Consider the following 16,247-nt stretch of genomic DNA (forward strand, 5'->3'; position numbering starts at 1 on the left):
GAGAGAGAGAGAGCAGAGAGGGAGATGGAGAATGAGGACAGAACAGAGATCGAACAAGAGCAGGTGAGACACACATGTTAGTCAAATGGTTGTTTGCCAAAACTCATCAGAACATGTATCTAGTACCTGTTTCTTTTTAGATACCATTTGTTACTTTTCAAATTCTATATTTATTAAGTTATGCAGGCTTGTTTGCACAACAAGGCTAAATAATTATATAAACTTTTCAGAATCTAAATAGCGTACTTTGGTAGAATTAAAAAAATAAGTGTAGTGCAGGTCTATGATGATTTTCAGTGCTACTATCATCTAGTTCTGATTCTGGTTCCGTCTTGGTTAAGTCCTAAGTAGTCCTGATTTTGAACTGTTGTAGTCCTGTTTTAATTCCAGATCAGTTCTGGGTCTGGTTGAATTGGGATTTAGTCCCTGTGTCTTGATACAGGCCCGACTTGTTCTGCCTTGCTGCTTAATTAAAAAACTAGTTTAAGGTGTCCTGCATATGTGATATTTATTTTTTTTCCTATATGAAGTCATTCTTTTTTGAACAAAACTCAAAACAGAGCCTAATAATCTTTCAGTCATTTCTACCCTCACTTAATTTCCTTTCGCTGCTCAGCTCTCACACAGTGGCTCAGTTATGCTCCAATCCCTCCATATTGTGGCCAATCACATGCGAGGATATAGGATAATATCATTATGTGAAAACAGAGAGGGTGAGAGACGCGACAGTCAAGTGGAGCGTGCGTCTGTCCTCTCAGTAAGTGAGTGAGACAGTAGACAGCGGTGAGGAGGGCTGTGCAAAAGCAAAACACATAAATATGCCTGACACCTGTAAACGAAGCAGCATCTGGCTGCAGTTTAAAGACTTTTTTGTCTCGGTCTTGGTTTTGGTCTTGGTCTCGTCTCGACTCGGTCTCGGTCTTGGTCTCGTCTCAACTTGGTCTTGGTCTTGTCTTGGTCTCGATACCCTCTGGTCTTGGTCTTTGTCTTGGTCTCGATACCCTCTGGTCTTGGTCTTGTCTTGGTCTCGGATTAGGCGGTCTTGACTACAAGTCTAAACTGTGCACTGAAATCAGGGCCCCTACCTTTATCATGCTTCTATTTACCACTGTGCTTTTAAAAGAAGTAGTGGCACAACCGATTCCCGAGATAGCATCCAAAACAACTTGACATTGAGGGAAAAGAAGGTGGAGGGTAGTTACAGTTTGAGTACAGAATAAGCTGCAGTCAGTCAGCTGTTGTGAATGCTCTGTCAGTGGGTCCTAATGGTGAAGGCTCATGATGTCATCATTGAAAGTAAGCCACCCACTCAGCCAAATGACTTCGTTCTTAACACTGTACTTTCTTGGCCTCCTACAGTAAAGTAAATTAGATGATGAGTCACTAAGAAAAGCAGAGGACAGTCATACAGACACACATTTTATAGTTAGATTATTAAATTGTACCAAATACATCTTAATTACAGATTTTCCATGGCCTTGAATAACAACCACATGCGCCTCATGCAATGCTGATCTGAAAATATAATCACTTGCAAAACCCATGTTTCTAATGGGCTCATCCAATGTCATTATGTTGCCTCATCATAGCACCTCCTGCACACCCTCATCATGAAAATCAGTCAACAGCTAGTTCTGCATATATTTCTTCCATTTGAAGAGAAATTATGCAATAAGTTTAACAACTTTATAATGAAATTATCCAGATCCTAAAATGATTAAACAAAACTGTGAACATTCAACATTCTTACACTGTTTAAAACAACCAGTGTGTTTATTTTTAAGATTTTTAATATTACTAAATTAACAAAGTTTTACCTTGCAAAGAAAAAAAAACGAGATTTTGGCAATGACAGGGTTTTGCACAGAAACATACATCATTACAACAAAAACAACCTGATGTCTGTCAACAACAGTCGCCTCAAGGCGCTTTATATTGTAAGGCAGACCCTACAATAATACATAAACAGAAAACTGCTATAGCAAAACAATGAGGTAAATCTAAAATAACAGCTTGTGAGACAAATAACGCTAAAGTATTAACACTATAAGTGTAAACTTGTGTGTTTCTGATACTTTTTAGAATTTAACAGGACACTTTGTGCACAGCTAATCTCACCCGATGTGACCTTTTTGTCATTGCGGTTACATCAGGTGATGTACTTAGGCCGAGGGTGTTGACTTTTCTGGAGTTTGGATTCTTTTCTGCTTGAGTTTGATGTTTATGTGCCTTTAGTTTTAATTCATGGTCGTGTTAGTTATTTATGCTTTGTTCATTGTGTTTTGTTATTACTATTATTCCTGTTTTAATTTCCTTCCCAAGTTGTTGTGAGCCCCTTATTTCTTATAGTAATTTAGTTCCATTATTATTTCTCTGTGTTCCCTTTCGGTTCCTTCTGTTTTCTCTCTATACTTGTCTATCTTTTATCGTTCCTCTGTCCAATACCTGTCTTCCTTTGTGTCAAGCTCTTTCTTACTCTCCTGATTAGCTGTGGCTAACTTCCTGTTTTGTTTTAGTAGCTGTTTATCGTGATTGTTTTCAGCTGTGTTTAGTTCCCATACTGTCTCTGCTTTCCTTGTTACCTTTTGTTAATATATTGCCTCAGTCTTCCTTTGTCCATCTACATGTCATGCCATCCTCTCTACATCCGCTAAAATAGCCAGTAACCGCTGGGTTACTGTGGATCAGGAAGTAGAGGAGGTCGTCCACCATTTGGAAGGTTGCTGGTTTGATCCCCTGGGTCCTGTAATCGAAGTATCCTTGGGCAAGTTACTACATACAGAGTTGGCCCTTTTAGTGTGAATGTTGCTCGTAGTAAAAAAAAAGGGCTTTAAGTGCTCAAATAGAGTAGTAAACTGCATAAGTACCAGCCCATTTACCTTTTGCTCCCGAGATGTTCATGGTATCTCGTCATGTTGCTGGTTTCCCTTGTACGTGTTAAACATTTAGTAGTCTGTGGACTCTGCATCACACTCTAACCTATCCAGTCAATGTCACATCTAAAAAAATGTATGAAAGGCATCAACAAATATCAGCATCTGGATTACAGTAAATGTTGTGGTTGAGGACACACCTTTAAAGTTTATGTGTAAAGTTGTTTTTTGTAGGATGGCACATTGATTGTGTTTAAATATCAGAATCAGAATACTCCCGTACCTTGGTACCTCTATTCTGCAAGAGTAATTTGGTTCTACAAAAGCAGTTTTATATCATTTAAAAAACAAGGGTGTTGCAGTGCTCGCATTTAATCAAAAGACAACTGAGTAGAAGATGCATTTTTATTAAAGAGGTTCCATTCAGTCACTGTGAGTGACGGTTGGCATGTCACTATTTAGATTCACCTCTCGTCTTCATCACTCTCATCACTTTCTTTATTGCCTTCAAGTAGTGAGTCTTGTTCTTCAGAGGCGCTGTCAGCAAATTCATCCCACCAGTGGAAAGTTTCACTGGCATGACTTTTCTCATCGTCACTGTCTTCCTCTCTAAACTGTCTCCTAAATCCTCCAGGAAGCAGATCCTCCTCTGATTCTCCTGCATCCGGGTTGACGTCATAGTCAACCTCAGCAGCAGCAAGGTCATTTTCATCTTGATGACCTTCATTGCGTTCTTCTTCATTGTTGCTGCTGTCAGCATTTTGATTATCATCGGCAAAATTATAATTGCCATAATTGTGGTCATGTTCAATATCGCTGTTACTGTGGTCATTTTCATCATCAGCATTGTTGTCATCATTTCCATCATCAGAGTTGCTGTCATCAATTTCAAAATGAATGTTGAAGAAATTGTTCTGATTGATGTGATCACCATTGTTGTTAAGCTGCTCTAGCTCCCAAAGTCTCGCAACTTCAAAGATTTGTGGTGCAAACATTATAACGTGTTCCACACCATTTTCAAAGAAGTCGTCCATATCTTCCCAGTTACCACCTTCAGCAAAAAGTGGTTGCCCTACATGAAAGTTCAGTTAGCAAAGTCACAGCTGATCAAAAGAAACTTCAACACTGCATTACTTTTCTTTTGTACAATAACAGATCAAGTTCTTACCCTCATTAGGCTGAGCATGGGCCCCATCTCCTTGTTCCGTCATCTGAGCTTTAAAGATACCACAAAGAAATAAGTTATTCAAGTTAAACAGTATATTTCCCACCTCAACTGTAGGGCACACTCAAAAATCTCACTGTAAATATCTACTATCAGCTTTCAAAGGTACAGCATCAAAATTAAGTGTAACTTATAAAGAGGTTCCTCCGAAACTCACCTTTTTTCAAAGAAACTGCTCTATGAAAATGTCCTACTTCAGCTGTGTGTGTATCTGCTTGTTGCTGTCAAGAATATGTTTCAGTTGCAACATTTGAACCTGCATTGTAACTGTGCAATAGCTGCGATGTCATAAGAACCACCAGAATTCCATCCCATGAGTGTTCCATGAAATTCTATCACAGGAGGGCCAACTCTGATGGCCTTCATCAGGGCTTATGTAAGCTTACTTAAGGACTGCCAATGTAGCCACTGTACTCCAGGTACCCCATGACCCTGATGGGGGGAGGAGTTAGCCCTTTTCTAACACATAAATCAGTATAAATCACAATATACTGATATATAAAAACATAACCATGCTAACAGACAGTCATTTCTAACTAGTGATGGCACTAAAAATAAAAAACTGAGCTTGGTTCTTTCATTGTGACCAAAAAGTCAGCAATGGCTGGGATGTGAGTCATTTAATTAATATTGCATGTACTTGTGTGCTTAAAGTATACAAACAAAAATAATATTATTACTGTTTTAGCAGTAGTAAAAGTTTTATATGTTTAGTCTTCTCATATAAAACTGCTCACACAAACATCATAAATAAGAGAAAAAACTGACCTCCTATTTTAGACCTGCTCATGAGTGTTTTCATGATGGCAGCAGCCTTATTTTCTTTCAACAATCAGTAGAAGCAGGAGACCACAGCTGAAGACTCTGTATAGATAATGCAATTTATGGGAAGCTGCATCCCCTTTTACGTCACAGGCAGGGGGGAGAGGAGGGACACGAAGACACGCTCATAAAATATTAATTCAGCACTTCATTCTGCTCAAAAGCAGCCATACACAGTGAAATAGGCTGTCAAATACAGTGTGCTTCTGCAGGGAGTTTGGTTCACTTTAGTGTTAGCAACAGTGGCCTCAAAAATGTTCATGCAGCTCATTTTAGTTCAGCATTTTAGAAAAAAAAACAAAGTCACTAAATAATTGTGACTCATCAGCTCAGCCATTTCTGTCAAAATTGTTAGGAGTGTGAGTTCTTACATAATTCTTACATTTATTAAAATCAATATGTTTCCCTGTGATCCAGGCTGTGTAAACGCTGTTGTGTAAAAGCGGTGTAAACAGCAGGTTGTCACTTACCTGCAGAAGAAACAGCGTGGGCTTTTTTTTCTTTTCGTAAGTGTATTGGTGCCTATGTCTTGTTCAGTCTCTGAGTGTTCCCATGCTGCAGGTAGCCAGAGGGTATGTGGACACAGGGACATTAAGTGTTGAGAAAACAAGTATTTATTCAATCAGCAGGTGTCATCAAATCTGAGAAAGAAATGCTAAAAACAGAACATCTGAGATAAAAAATAACAACAAAAAACAGCCAATTTCTAGAAATTAAAGAACACAACATGGCTATGGGGATTACTATATGTTTGTTGTTTTGCTTCATTATTAAACCAGACTGAAACACTGAACAGAGTGCGTGCTGTGTGCTAGCACATCTCACCGAGAGTAAAACCTCCTGAGTCATTTGAACATCCTGCATTAAAAATAATTCTAAATTCTGCTGCTTCCTTAATGAAACCATCTAGTAATTTCAAACTGTTTAAACTGTTTCTGAAATTCATACCACTTACTGGCTTTAGCACATTTCTGCTTTGATCCCAACACTTTAATTTCAAATCAGCTGTAAAAGAAACAAACGTTTACCTTTCAAATGCCATGAGAGCGAGACCCGTCTCAGACGTCTGACATTAAATGTGACAGCAGTTATCAGGAATGAAATTCGACTGTGGTAGACGGCACTTTTGAATAGTCAAGAATGGTATTTTTATCAGTATTAAATGGAGTCTGGAAAGTGTCTCTTTTCATCGAATTTTTACTTTGTGATATTTGTTTAACCTTTTCGAGATTTCAACAGGTAACCTTTAGAAACGGTGTCTAATTTCAGGGTTGTATATAACACTTGTGATGCTCTGTAATGTATGGCTGGCTATGATGGTTTTGATGCGTCGCTCTATTATAAGGAGATTTTGGCCATTCGTTGTTTATTCTTTGTCGGTTTACGTCTGTGAAAATGTCAGCCATGTGTTTCTGCGCTCAGTGCTCTGAGCAGGTTTTCTGTAATAAGGCATGAAAATGTTTAGGTGACTGTACCAGCACTTGCAAAGTACAAGGGACTCAATTTTCCAGCTAATGCACATTTTGTCAGCCATGTCTTTTCTCACTGTGCAAGACACACACTCACACAGTTGTGCACATCAGGACACATATAACCCCACTTTGCACTGGTGCACCAATGCATGAAATGCACACTATGTCTGAAATGCTTTTTCTGTGATGTGAAGTGAAGGTCAAGAGGACGGGGGACAGACGAATGGCTTTTATTTTAGCTTGACATCATATGCAAGATACCATCTACCTCTTTGTATTTAGCAACAAAAGAAGTTCTTTTAAAAAAACAATTTAAATAATGAAATTCAAGGTTGTTTTTTGATTGGATCTAGCGGAGAGACATTTAGTGCATTATGTGTCATTTGTCTGTGCTATACCCGATTAAGAGACCTAGGTTAACAGAGAGTGAGGCGTTTGGGTCGAGTAAGTCTTTCCTCAGGCTAAACAATGAGACACAGCCAATGGTGTGCTTGATGAATCTGCTGGTCGCGTCAGTGTCGTCGTGTAAATAATTCAGAAAGACAATGGAGGAGAACAGAAGAACTCACTGCAGATGGCTGAAGGTCAAAGGTCCTCCCAGCTCCTAGACATGTTGGAAAAACAAACTGCATCACCACACAGTGACTTATCCATTTGCTCTGCGCGACCCCCTTGAGAAGCTGAAACCTGACGCTGTTATGATCAAAGAGGGCAACTGTCTGTTAGACTGACCCACCTCTTCTATGAAGCTTTGTGTTTTTTGGTAATATTTTTTACATGAGACATGATGAATGGAACAGATTAAATCCCTTATTATTAAGCTGCCCGGGATCACTAAATAAATAAGCCTGTAGCGAGTGATGCAAAATGATTGATACTGATGGACTGATGTGGGCACTCAAAGCCTCTCATGAGATTTTCATGACAGTCACATTAGAAAGAAATCAAAGGAAATGGACACTACTGGCAGCGCTTAATAACAATCCATCTATCCACTGTTCGGTCATTTTTATGTAGTTAAATATAAAGCTTTTTAAATGGAAGGCAGGTCCAGCATTGATCTGATACTAAAAGCCTTCCTGTTGCTAATGAGGATCCTGTCATGCTGTATTTTTCTGAAGAAAATGTCAGCCCCTTCAACCGCAGCATTTTATTCACTTACATCAGTGTAGCATGAACCAGCAGTTTATTTCTGGAATGAAACTTCCACAAAGAATGATTATTTATTTTTCATGTTTATAAAAACTTCACAGTCTTCATTCTTCCGGTGTGATTGCACGCTTATGAAGTTATAAAGTCAGATTTCATTGGTCACTCAAAAATACAAGCACATGCTAACGTTTCATAGCCAAAACCAAGCTTTTGTTTGGAAACTTTGGCCTGTAGTTTTTTGCATTACCTTGCAGTGTTCATCTTTACGCCTTCCTGTTAAAAGAGAAATTTTCCTTCCCACTGTCGCCAAATGCTTTGTCATTGTATTGTATTATTGTAAGGTTTTTACTAAAAACCTCATATAACTCAACTCACGACACAGTTGTAACTGTAATTTAATGACTGAATTTAGTGCAATAATGCATTACAGTATGTTACTTTGGAGAGTGTTACACCTGTTACAGAAGGTGAGTATGATGGCAACTACACTTTATTGTCTCTCCAAAAGTTGATTCTGTTCATCTGGATGTAGCGTTTCAGTGGGAGAAACGTTTCACCACTCATCCAAGTGACTTCTTCAGTCTCAGCTGACTGCAGGTTTCCCCAATCTTATAAACAGTACATTGCATAATGACTGAAACCAGGCCACTGAAGGAACAATAGGCTGGCCAAGTGACTTCTTAAGTCACTTGGATGAGTGACGAAACATTTCTCCCACTGAAAACGCTATGTCCAGATGAACAGAATCAACTTTTGGAGATTTACTTACCTGGATGATTGAGCGTGCATCGAGACGTTTTAACATACTTTATTATCAAAATTATTCACTCACCCATCAAGATCATTGAATTGAAAGCTTTCCCAGAAGACTTTAAGTAGTAACTGCTGCAAAGGCTGAACCAATATCACATTAAACCTAATAGATTAAGAATGGGATGTCAATCAAATTCAGGTCTCTCTTGGAAATCAGATTTTTAATTTCAATGAGATTTTTACCTAGATAAATAAAAGGACTAATAATATGGCTCTGTCTGTCTGTCTGTCTGTCTGTCTGTCTGTCTGTCTGTTGCATCAGATGGTAGAATTGCAAGTTCAATCATAGGCACTCAGGCACATATGTTGAAGTCTAATCACACTAATCACTTATAATCTGTAATTGTACCTATTCAGGGTATGTCTCAGTGCCAGTTCAGATAGACTGCAACCCTACCATTAGCTGCTAAGAAAAAGAATTACAGAGTCAAACAACATGTAATTTCTGAGGCTCCATGTATATTTTTAAAAGAAATGTAATCTGTTTCAGGTGTCATCATGACATGACAGCCATAATGCCCTCTATTTTTAAACTCTAATTAGCAGAGGAATCCTCTGAATGACTGTGAAGGCCATAGCATTTAATTTCATATCTTTTTTTCTCCATACTAATCAAACCTTCTTGTGACCTTATGTCTCCAGTCTAGCAGCATTTGCATACATTGTGCATCTTTACTCATTTATTCAGGATTCACTCTTTGTGGGCGAGAGATCACTGGAATTTTCGAGGAAGAATATAAAGCTGAAAAAGCATGTTCATCTGCTTTCAAAGGATCTTTGAGACGCTGTTGTGATTGATCTCCACAGAGCTTTTAAAGGAAAGGTCTTTTATTGTTAGTTAGAAGAAGAGAGCTGCATAAATATTTTCAAACTATTTTTGCTTTTAAACCTTTTTTCATGTCGCTTTACAAATACATCATGTTCACAGCACAAAGTGACATACCTCCCAACACTACCTCCTGTCTTCCACCCCCATGTTCAACCATCAACACCTACCCTGCATCCTGTCAAACTGTCACATCGCTCAGTCTCAGCTCTCAGCTTCATGCCAACATGCTGGAAAAAGCTGCTTAGCATTATGCCAAATGTGAAGCTGTCTTTGTCAGGTGATGAAAACGGTGTTTTCATGTGTTGTTACTGATATACAGTCATTTTAAAGGCTGGCACAGAAGTTTAAACTTTAGACAAATAAGTGACACCAACAAGTAAATATGCTGATCTGAATATTTCTAGTATGTCACAAATATAGTGAAGCAGATAACTGAAATTGTTTTTTGTCTCCCTGGATCCGTTCATTTGAGAAAAGTCCCCATTAGCCAGTCTTTAGACTAGACTTTATTTCCATCTTACAAACAACTGCTTTAGATTGCAAATATGCCAAATTTCTAACTAATGCTAGTTTAGTCACGTCCACTTGGCCTGAATTTTATGTATTTGATGCATTTAGACTTCTTTACATTGTACATTGCAATGTACTACCTTACAATACAATTGTAATTTATATAGCGCCAAAAGATTTGACGATTTTAATTCTTTATTCTTGGCCCATCCCTCTCATGCTGGCATGCTTATCCAATTCATGGGACCCTATCCAACACATCTGGTGAGCGGCTAGGTACACCCTTCAATGAGCTAACCAGCTTACTATAAGGCCAATGTCACACTACTAAGTTAGTCACCACTGAACCCAAAGCTGATTTTTTCTGCAATGTTCTGTCTGTGGTAGTCCTTGATAAATGGACTGTAATTTATATAGTGCTTTTTCCACTCTTTTCAGCACTCAGAGCACTCTTTACACGGCAAACTGCATGCATGGAAACAATTCTAATGCTCATGCACATATGCAATCCCAGATGGATACATCAGGGGGTCTTGGGGGGTTCAGCATCTTGTCCGAGATCAGTTCAGCATACAGTATACATCTTCTGAAAAGTAAACAACCCACGCCACCATAAACAACATGCTTTTGGGGACATAGGTGACAACTGGGTAACCAGTTTCACGTGGGGTGGATTAATATATATATATATATATATATATATATATATATATATATATATATATATATATATATACATAGTTAGATTAAAAAAATGCAGTTCTGTACTGAAAAATCCATCTTTAGTTTTTAAAATAATTCATTTGTAACAACAACAGTTGCCTCAAGGCACTTTATTTTGTAAGGTAAAGACCCTACAATAATATAAGAAAACAGACAAAACCCCAACAATCATATGATGATGATGAAAAGGATGGTAGTATTTATTTATATAGCTTTAGGTATTTTTTATTTATTGTATTCATATTTTTTGTATTTATATATAGTAAATCATAAAAGAATATATGTGACAATTGTGGTACTTGTATCAACTAGTACCGGTGCTTGTGAATGTGTTCTTTGTCCCGGTGCCTACCCGGCTGTCCCAGCGTGGCTACAAGTGTTATTGTTTTGATTTTGCCTTTCTCTCTCTCGCTTGCATCACTCTGCCTGGGCGGAGCTCATCACGAGCTTCCGCTCTTGGCCCATGCACCTGCAGCTAATCATTCACATGTGGTTTATCACTCTATTTGTTGGCCATTTTATAAGGCTGTGGCTCTGATTAACACGTCGCTGGACAATTGAGTAACACACACCTCCTGGACCCGTCTCGAACCCTGAACCCTGTGCCTGAGTGTTGCTTTGGTGTGTATGAGGAGGAATTCCTGTGAAGAGCAAGCGAGTTGGCAGTGGAGCGTGTGGAGCAAAGTGCGAGTGTGAAGATCTCGTGTTTCCGAACCCCCGTGAATCCCTAGAACCCTGGCTTTCCCCCAACTTGTATATAGAGCACTCAGTGTTGAAAATAAAGTACTGTTTAACTGTTATTCTCAAGTCTGCGCCTGAGTCCTTCCCGCCTGCCCTGATAGAATGATTCCTCTTTAATCTTAATAATCCCTGAAAATTAGAGAGCATGATGTGAAATTGCTTGCATTTCTTTCCCCACATGTTCCACACTTTGTAAATCTGCTGACTCCGCACTGTTTGTATGTTGTAAAAAGAAAAAAACTCCTTTCCAGGGTGATGAATGGACACTTAAAAACTTTGCAATGCTTACTCCTCTGTTGTTTACATTACGCTTGTAGCTAATCTCTTTCTTCAGTGCACAGTCCTAATCTCTTGTAAATGTTGTAAAATGTTTCCCATCTTGCCCTTTTTTGTAACTCTGAGTAATTTTTTTTAGTTTGACATGTAAAAGGTCAGTGAGCTCTAGAGAAGCCAGCAGATAATAAAGTGGTTAAGTGGCACCACCATGTGGCCTTACAGACATCATTTTGCTGACATATACTGCAGGGACACATCTAGTTCCTGAGAGTTTCTGTGTGGAATTCACTTTGCATTTATTACATCTATACTTGGAGGTTAAGGCACTGCCTTCTCTTCTGTGTGATTTGCAGAATTCTTTGAAAAGACCAGGTGAATGACTGATCAGACAATTTGCAATGCACGAGTTCTTCAACTGATATAACACAGTTGTGAAGACTGTTGGGAAAAGATTTTTTCAATTAAATAACAGCTTAATGAACATGCAACAGAGGGCATGATTTGCAGTTTATTTTTTTCTTAATGAGACCATGCATGCTGAGCTACAGTCAAAGGTATAAAAATATAAAGACTTTGATACTGTAATAGGATCAGCACCCATCATATCTCGACACACATCATCATTTATTACTAGCTCAGAGCGGGATTACCTGTGGATCATGTTTGTTTACTGTGTGTGCTGATGCATATTAGTTACATTATGTTCTCTTCTAGTGCAAACAGTCTTTATGTGCGACTCTTACAGCAATCCTTGTCCGTGTGGGTCTATAAGATGATCATTTCATTTATTTAAATATTAATAACAATAAAAATCTATAACCATGAAATGTAACAGTTCAGCGCACATTCTGCTCTGCCACCGTTTGTTTGATGTAATCAGGACAAACAGTAATTTAACAGAAAACATGGATATTTCTTGTAAATTAAAAGACATTTTTTAGCTCTTGGCACATGTTTGGCTTTTACCCATAATTCCACTATCACTTCCCCGTGTGCCTGCCTCCTTCCCACCCCTCAGTCATGTGAATCCTCTTAGAGGTGGATTACTGGACTAGGATGTCCACATCGAGAAGGAAAGCGAGGGCGAGAGATGGCGAGAGAGAAAAGGAGCATGAAGCGTCCAGAGTGAGAGGAAGACGCAAAAAAGAGAAGAAGAAAAAGACAAAGACAATGGAAAGGACCCCTTGGCCCCATGCAAGCCAGGAATGGGGTAGAAGGTGGTGTTTTGCTAGGGTGAGAACACCTACTTTTCCACAGGTGCTACTGTTTATTTGTTTTTTCATATCTTCTTTTTAGCTATAGGTTATGTCTATAAAATAGTGGATAACTTTATGAGTTATCAACTGTAAGTGAGACCCTTAATGAGTGGTACACTAAGTCGTCTGACTCTGTTGCTTGTCTGTCAGAGTAATCATATCTTTGTGAGCTTAAAGTGTCTTCATGGCTTTGTGAACTATATTCTTTCCTTTCTATATTCTGTTTCTGTTTTCTCGTGGAACGATAATGCACGTGTTGTCTTTCTTTTGCTCCTTGCAGACAGAGCCCTCAGAGCCTCACATGGTGAAGCACATACTCTGGGTGTCCCACGCCCACTCTTGCTGACAAGGCAGGGACAGACTAACAACCCGTGGCAGCAATGTCTCTCCTGTCCTTAACTGCCCCTCCCGGCTGGAGCATGTGCTCTGCTCTTTATATCCTCATTGTGTTGCTCCCAGAGGCCAAAACAGACGGCCTGAATGCTACTGTTATCCGCAACGGTGGGGGCTCCCAGTGTGGGGAGTACACAAACCAGGTGATTACGATAACCATCTTGCAGTGATGTTCTCCAGACAATAGTAGCACAGCCTTATCACTGCAACAGCTTGCTACTTTTACACCAGAGATCCATCAGCTAAGTTAAGGAGCTTTCCATCTAAGCAGAAATCAGAATAATGTTCCCATTAAGTACATTTGAAATGCATAAAAAATATAAAAAATAATATACTAAGGTGGCAAGACACCTATTATTTTTTAAGTATATATATTTATATTTATATCAGAGAATTTAAAAGCTTCCACAAGTGAGGAAAAGATAACACTGTCATGACTTGATATAAATCTGAGATTATGTATAAGAGCATTGACAAAAGCAAATGAACAAAGACAGCAGCATTGTTCTTTCACGCATCCTGTTGTTTCGGCTGTCTGAACCTGTCCTCAACAGGTGATGGAGAATGGGATGTGTCGCCTGGTGGCCACACTGCCTCAGCTGGACGAGCGTAGATGCCCCGATATGTTTCGCTGCACAGACGAGGTCTCTTACTGGCTGCATGAGAATGAGGAGAGGACGCAGCAGATCATGGCGCTGAAAGAGACCATCTCTGAGCTGCAGGAGGAGCTGAGGAACCATCGGCATCGTATCAAGGTCCTCGAGCTGCAGGTGTGATTTCCATATTTACACTTAAGTAGGTGGGAGGAGAGGGGATGCTATACTTAGCAGACCTGAGTCAACCATCAGCAGCCTTTTAGCTTTGATTGCTTTCTTTAGTCTATGTGGAGAATGTTGTGATGGTGTGAAACCATGTTTTCTTGTGTTTTTTAAAGACTCACTTTTTTGGGCTATTATAACTTAATCTGTTCTGTGTGTAGTATTAAATATAGCCACATGTGATCAAATAAGCCTTGACTGCAGTTTGATTTGAAATAAACATGTCCGCCTACGACAGGAAACGTGCTGCAGTTCTTTACTCTGATGTGGTGCTTGGTCATCAAACTGGCTTCTTTCCCAGCATGCCCTTGACCTTAGTCACTAACAGGATTAGCGTCCTACTCTTGCATGTGTTGCCTCATTCGTCTCAGTGTGAGCTTAAACAGAGACACTCAGCTAGTTTGGTCGGTGGCCACAGTTGAAGTGGCTCGTGTCTTGTGTGTTGCACAGGATGGACAGGACAGGGGAGAGGGCTCTGGAGTTTGTGGTGATGGGAGTTGTTGTTGTTGTTGGTGGTGGTGGTGGTGTGTCCGAGCTCTGAATAGATTAATCTGGCTTTAAGTATTACAAGTGGAATTGCTCCACACGTTTCCTGTGTGTGGTGTTCCGGGCATGTCATACCCGGAGGAGGCCCTGGGGCAAACCCAGGACATGCTGGAGAGATTATATCTTTTGGCTAGCTTGGGAACATCTCAGTGTTCCCTCAGATGAACTGCAGAGGGTAGCCGGGGAGAGGGAGGTCTGGGCTTCTGCAGGCCCCATGACCCTTTATGGATGGATGGATGGATGGATGGATGGACATGATGGTTTGGCAGATATTGCATGTCCTAACATGTGAATAAAGGGTTCCTGTAACAGATTGATATATCCGTCACAGGAATGTGAATGATTTCTTTCCTTTATTTTTAACTAATTTAAAAATGCACTTCTCTCAGTTGTTGCACGTGCTTTCATTCACATGAGTCTGTGTCTTTCTACTTCAATGATTTCAGAGCGAAGAGAGGGTCCACTTGAACATCTCCTTGGAGCAGCGTTTTCATGAGTTAGAGCTGCACTACGCTGAAGCCACTACCCTGCTGCACTTACAGGGGACTCTGATCCTAGACCTTCAGGTTATTACTATTTGGGAATATTTTCTTAGAATTTCTTCTCTCTTTTTTGTCATAAATGTTAGCAAAAGTGTTTTTGAGTGTTGGCCTCTGTTTGTCTTTATGTTTAGAACCAACTCCATAATCTGACACTTCTGGTGGATAAAGTAAAAAGAAGCCCCGGCTGTTTGATCAACATCGTCCGACCCAATCCTCTCATGAATGTTCACGATGCGCTGCACCCAGGTACATGCAATGATGTTCCAGCAGAGGGTGCCAAATACCACTTGTTGATTTTCTCTGACACTCTCTTGCCTGTTTTACTCTTCTTTCAGAGATCCAGCATGTGAGGAACTGTCCTATAGACTGTGCCTCTATCTACCACAATGGTGTCAGGAGATCTGGCCTTTACACTGTGGTGCCATCACTGGCAGGGATGCCTGTGGAAGTCTATTGCGATATGGACACAGATGGTGAGTCATGTGCAAGCAGTCCTGATTAAAGGGAAGCTATGGTGGTAATTTTCAACTCCATGTTATTATTCTGGGACTCTACTACAGTAGCACTGCATGATTTACAGTCTCACACTCATACTTGGCAAAGTCCCTGAGTTCATTTCCTGTCTAAAACAGTTTGTTTTTACCCCCACTTCCTCCTCTCTTTAAGCCAACTTTCTTCTGATTTGCTGCCACTCAAAACAAAAGATTCGAACAGCAGGTCTGTGCTGACAGCCAGAGCTGTGTGCCTGAAATGACCATATGATCATGTCTACTCTTAGTGATATCATACAGAGCCAAGAGTAAAAATACCTGACTAAAACCTTATTTGGAGCAGTCTAAAACCTGAGCTTTAACTGTGTAAAAACACTCAGTACTTGAAAACTTTGGACATGATTAATGTGACCATACAATACCAGATCATCACTGTGGTTTAAAAATATTGTTATTCATGTGCATAAGTTCAAAAGTAGTGTCATAGATTGTCCATTAGTTATTTTCATCCAACACATAAATGCAATACCATTTTTGTGACCACACCTCCTTTAAAACCAGTTCTACTTGGTACACTTGCATAAAAATTCCAAAGTTCGTCTGTGGATTTAGGCTTTCTGAGCTGATTCAGTCACTTTATGTAATATCAGACCAATTAGCGAGATCAGAAAGATGGCCAGAGTTAAAATATGCATCCATTTATAATAGCTTCTTAACGTTTTCGTCAAATCGTTAAATATTCTGTACGTGTCCTATAGTCATCAG

The 16,247-nt window shown here is 39.6% G+C and overlaps 2 protein-coding genes across 4 annotated transcripts in view; one reads left to right on the forward strand and one right to left on the reverse strand.

Annotated features, from left to right (window-relative positions):
* si:ch211-203k16.3 (techylectin-5B) overlaps positions 1-16,247 on the forward strand; it is a 19,925-nt gene continuing 3,678 nt past the window's right edge. Inside the window, exons 1-7 of one of the 2 annotated variants that reach the window (XM_039598840.1) lie at positions 1-63; positions 12,455-12,669; positions 12,973-13,228; positions 13,640-13,855; positions 14,896-15,015; positions 15,123-15,237; positions 15,327-15,464. In XM_039598840.1, the coding sequence (XP_039454774.1) occupies positions 13,073-13,228; positions 13,640-13,855; positions 14,896-15,015; positions 15,123-15,237; positions 15,327-15,464 (745 nt within the window). In that variant the 5' untranslated portion in view covers positions 1-63; positions 12,455-12,669; positions 12,973-13,072. The remainder of the gene's footprint in view (positions 64-12,454; positions 12,670-12,972; positions 13,229-13,639; positions 13,856-14,895; positions 15,016-15,122; positions 15,238-15,326; positions 15,465-16,247) is intronic. The other variant, XM_039598841.1, reaches the window with a different exon arrangement.
* LOC116310794 (probable ATP-dependent helicase PF08_0048) lies at positions 3,280-4,354 on the reverse strand. Of its 2 annotated transcripts, none has more exons than XM_039598842.1 (3): positions 4,256-4,354; positions 4,042-4,089; positions 3,280-3,945 (listed from the first exon to the last, which is right to left on the reverse strand). In XM_039598842.1, the coding sequence occupies exons 2-3, from the start codon at positions 4,082-4,084 to the stop codon at positions 3,338-3,340; spliced, it is 651 nt and encodes a 216-aa protein (XP_039454776.1). In that variant the 5' UTR covers positions 4,085-4,089; positions 4,256-4,354; the 3' UTR covers positions 3,280-3,337. The 2 variants fall into 2 exon arrangements, with proteins under 2 accessions (XP_039454776.1, XP_031583569.1); XM_031727709.2 differs by having other exon boundaries at positions 4,042-4,084; positions 4,256-4,322.

Source organism: Oreochromis aureus, linkage group 15 (genome assembly GCF_013358895.1).
Source record: "Oreochromis aureus strain Israel breed Guangdong linkage group 15, ZZ_aureus, whole genome shotgun sequence".
NCBI lineage: Eukaryota > Metazoa > Chordata > Actinopteri > Cichliformes > Cichlidae > Oreochromis > Oreochromis aureus.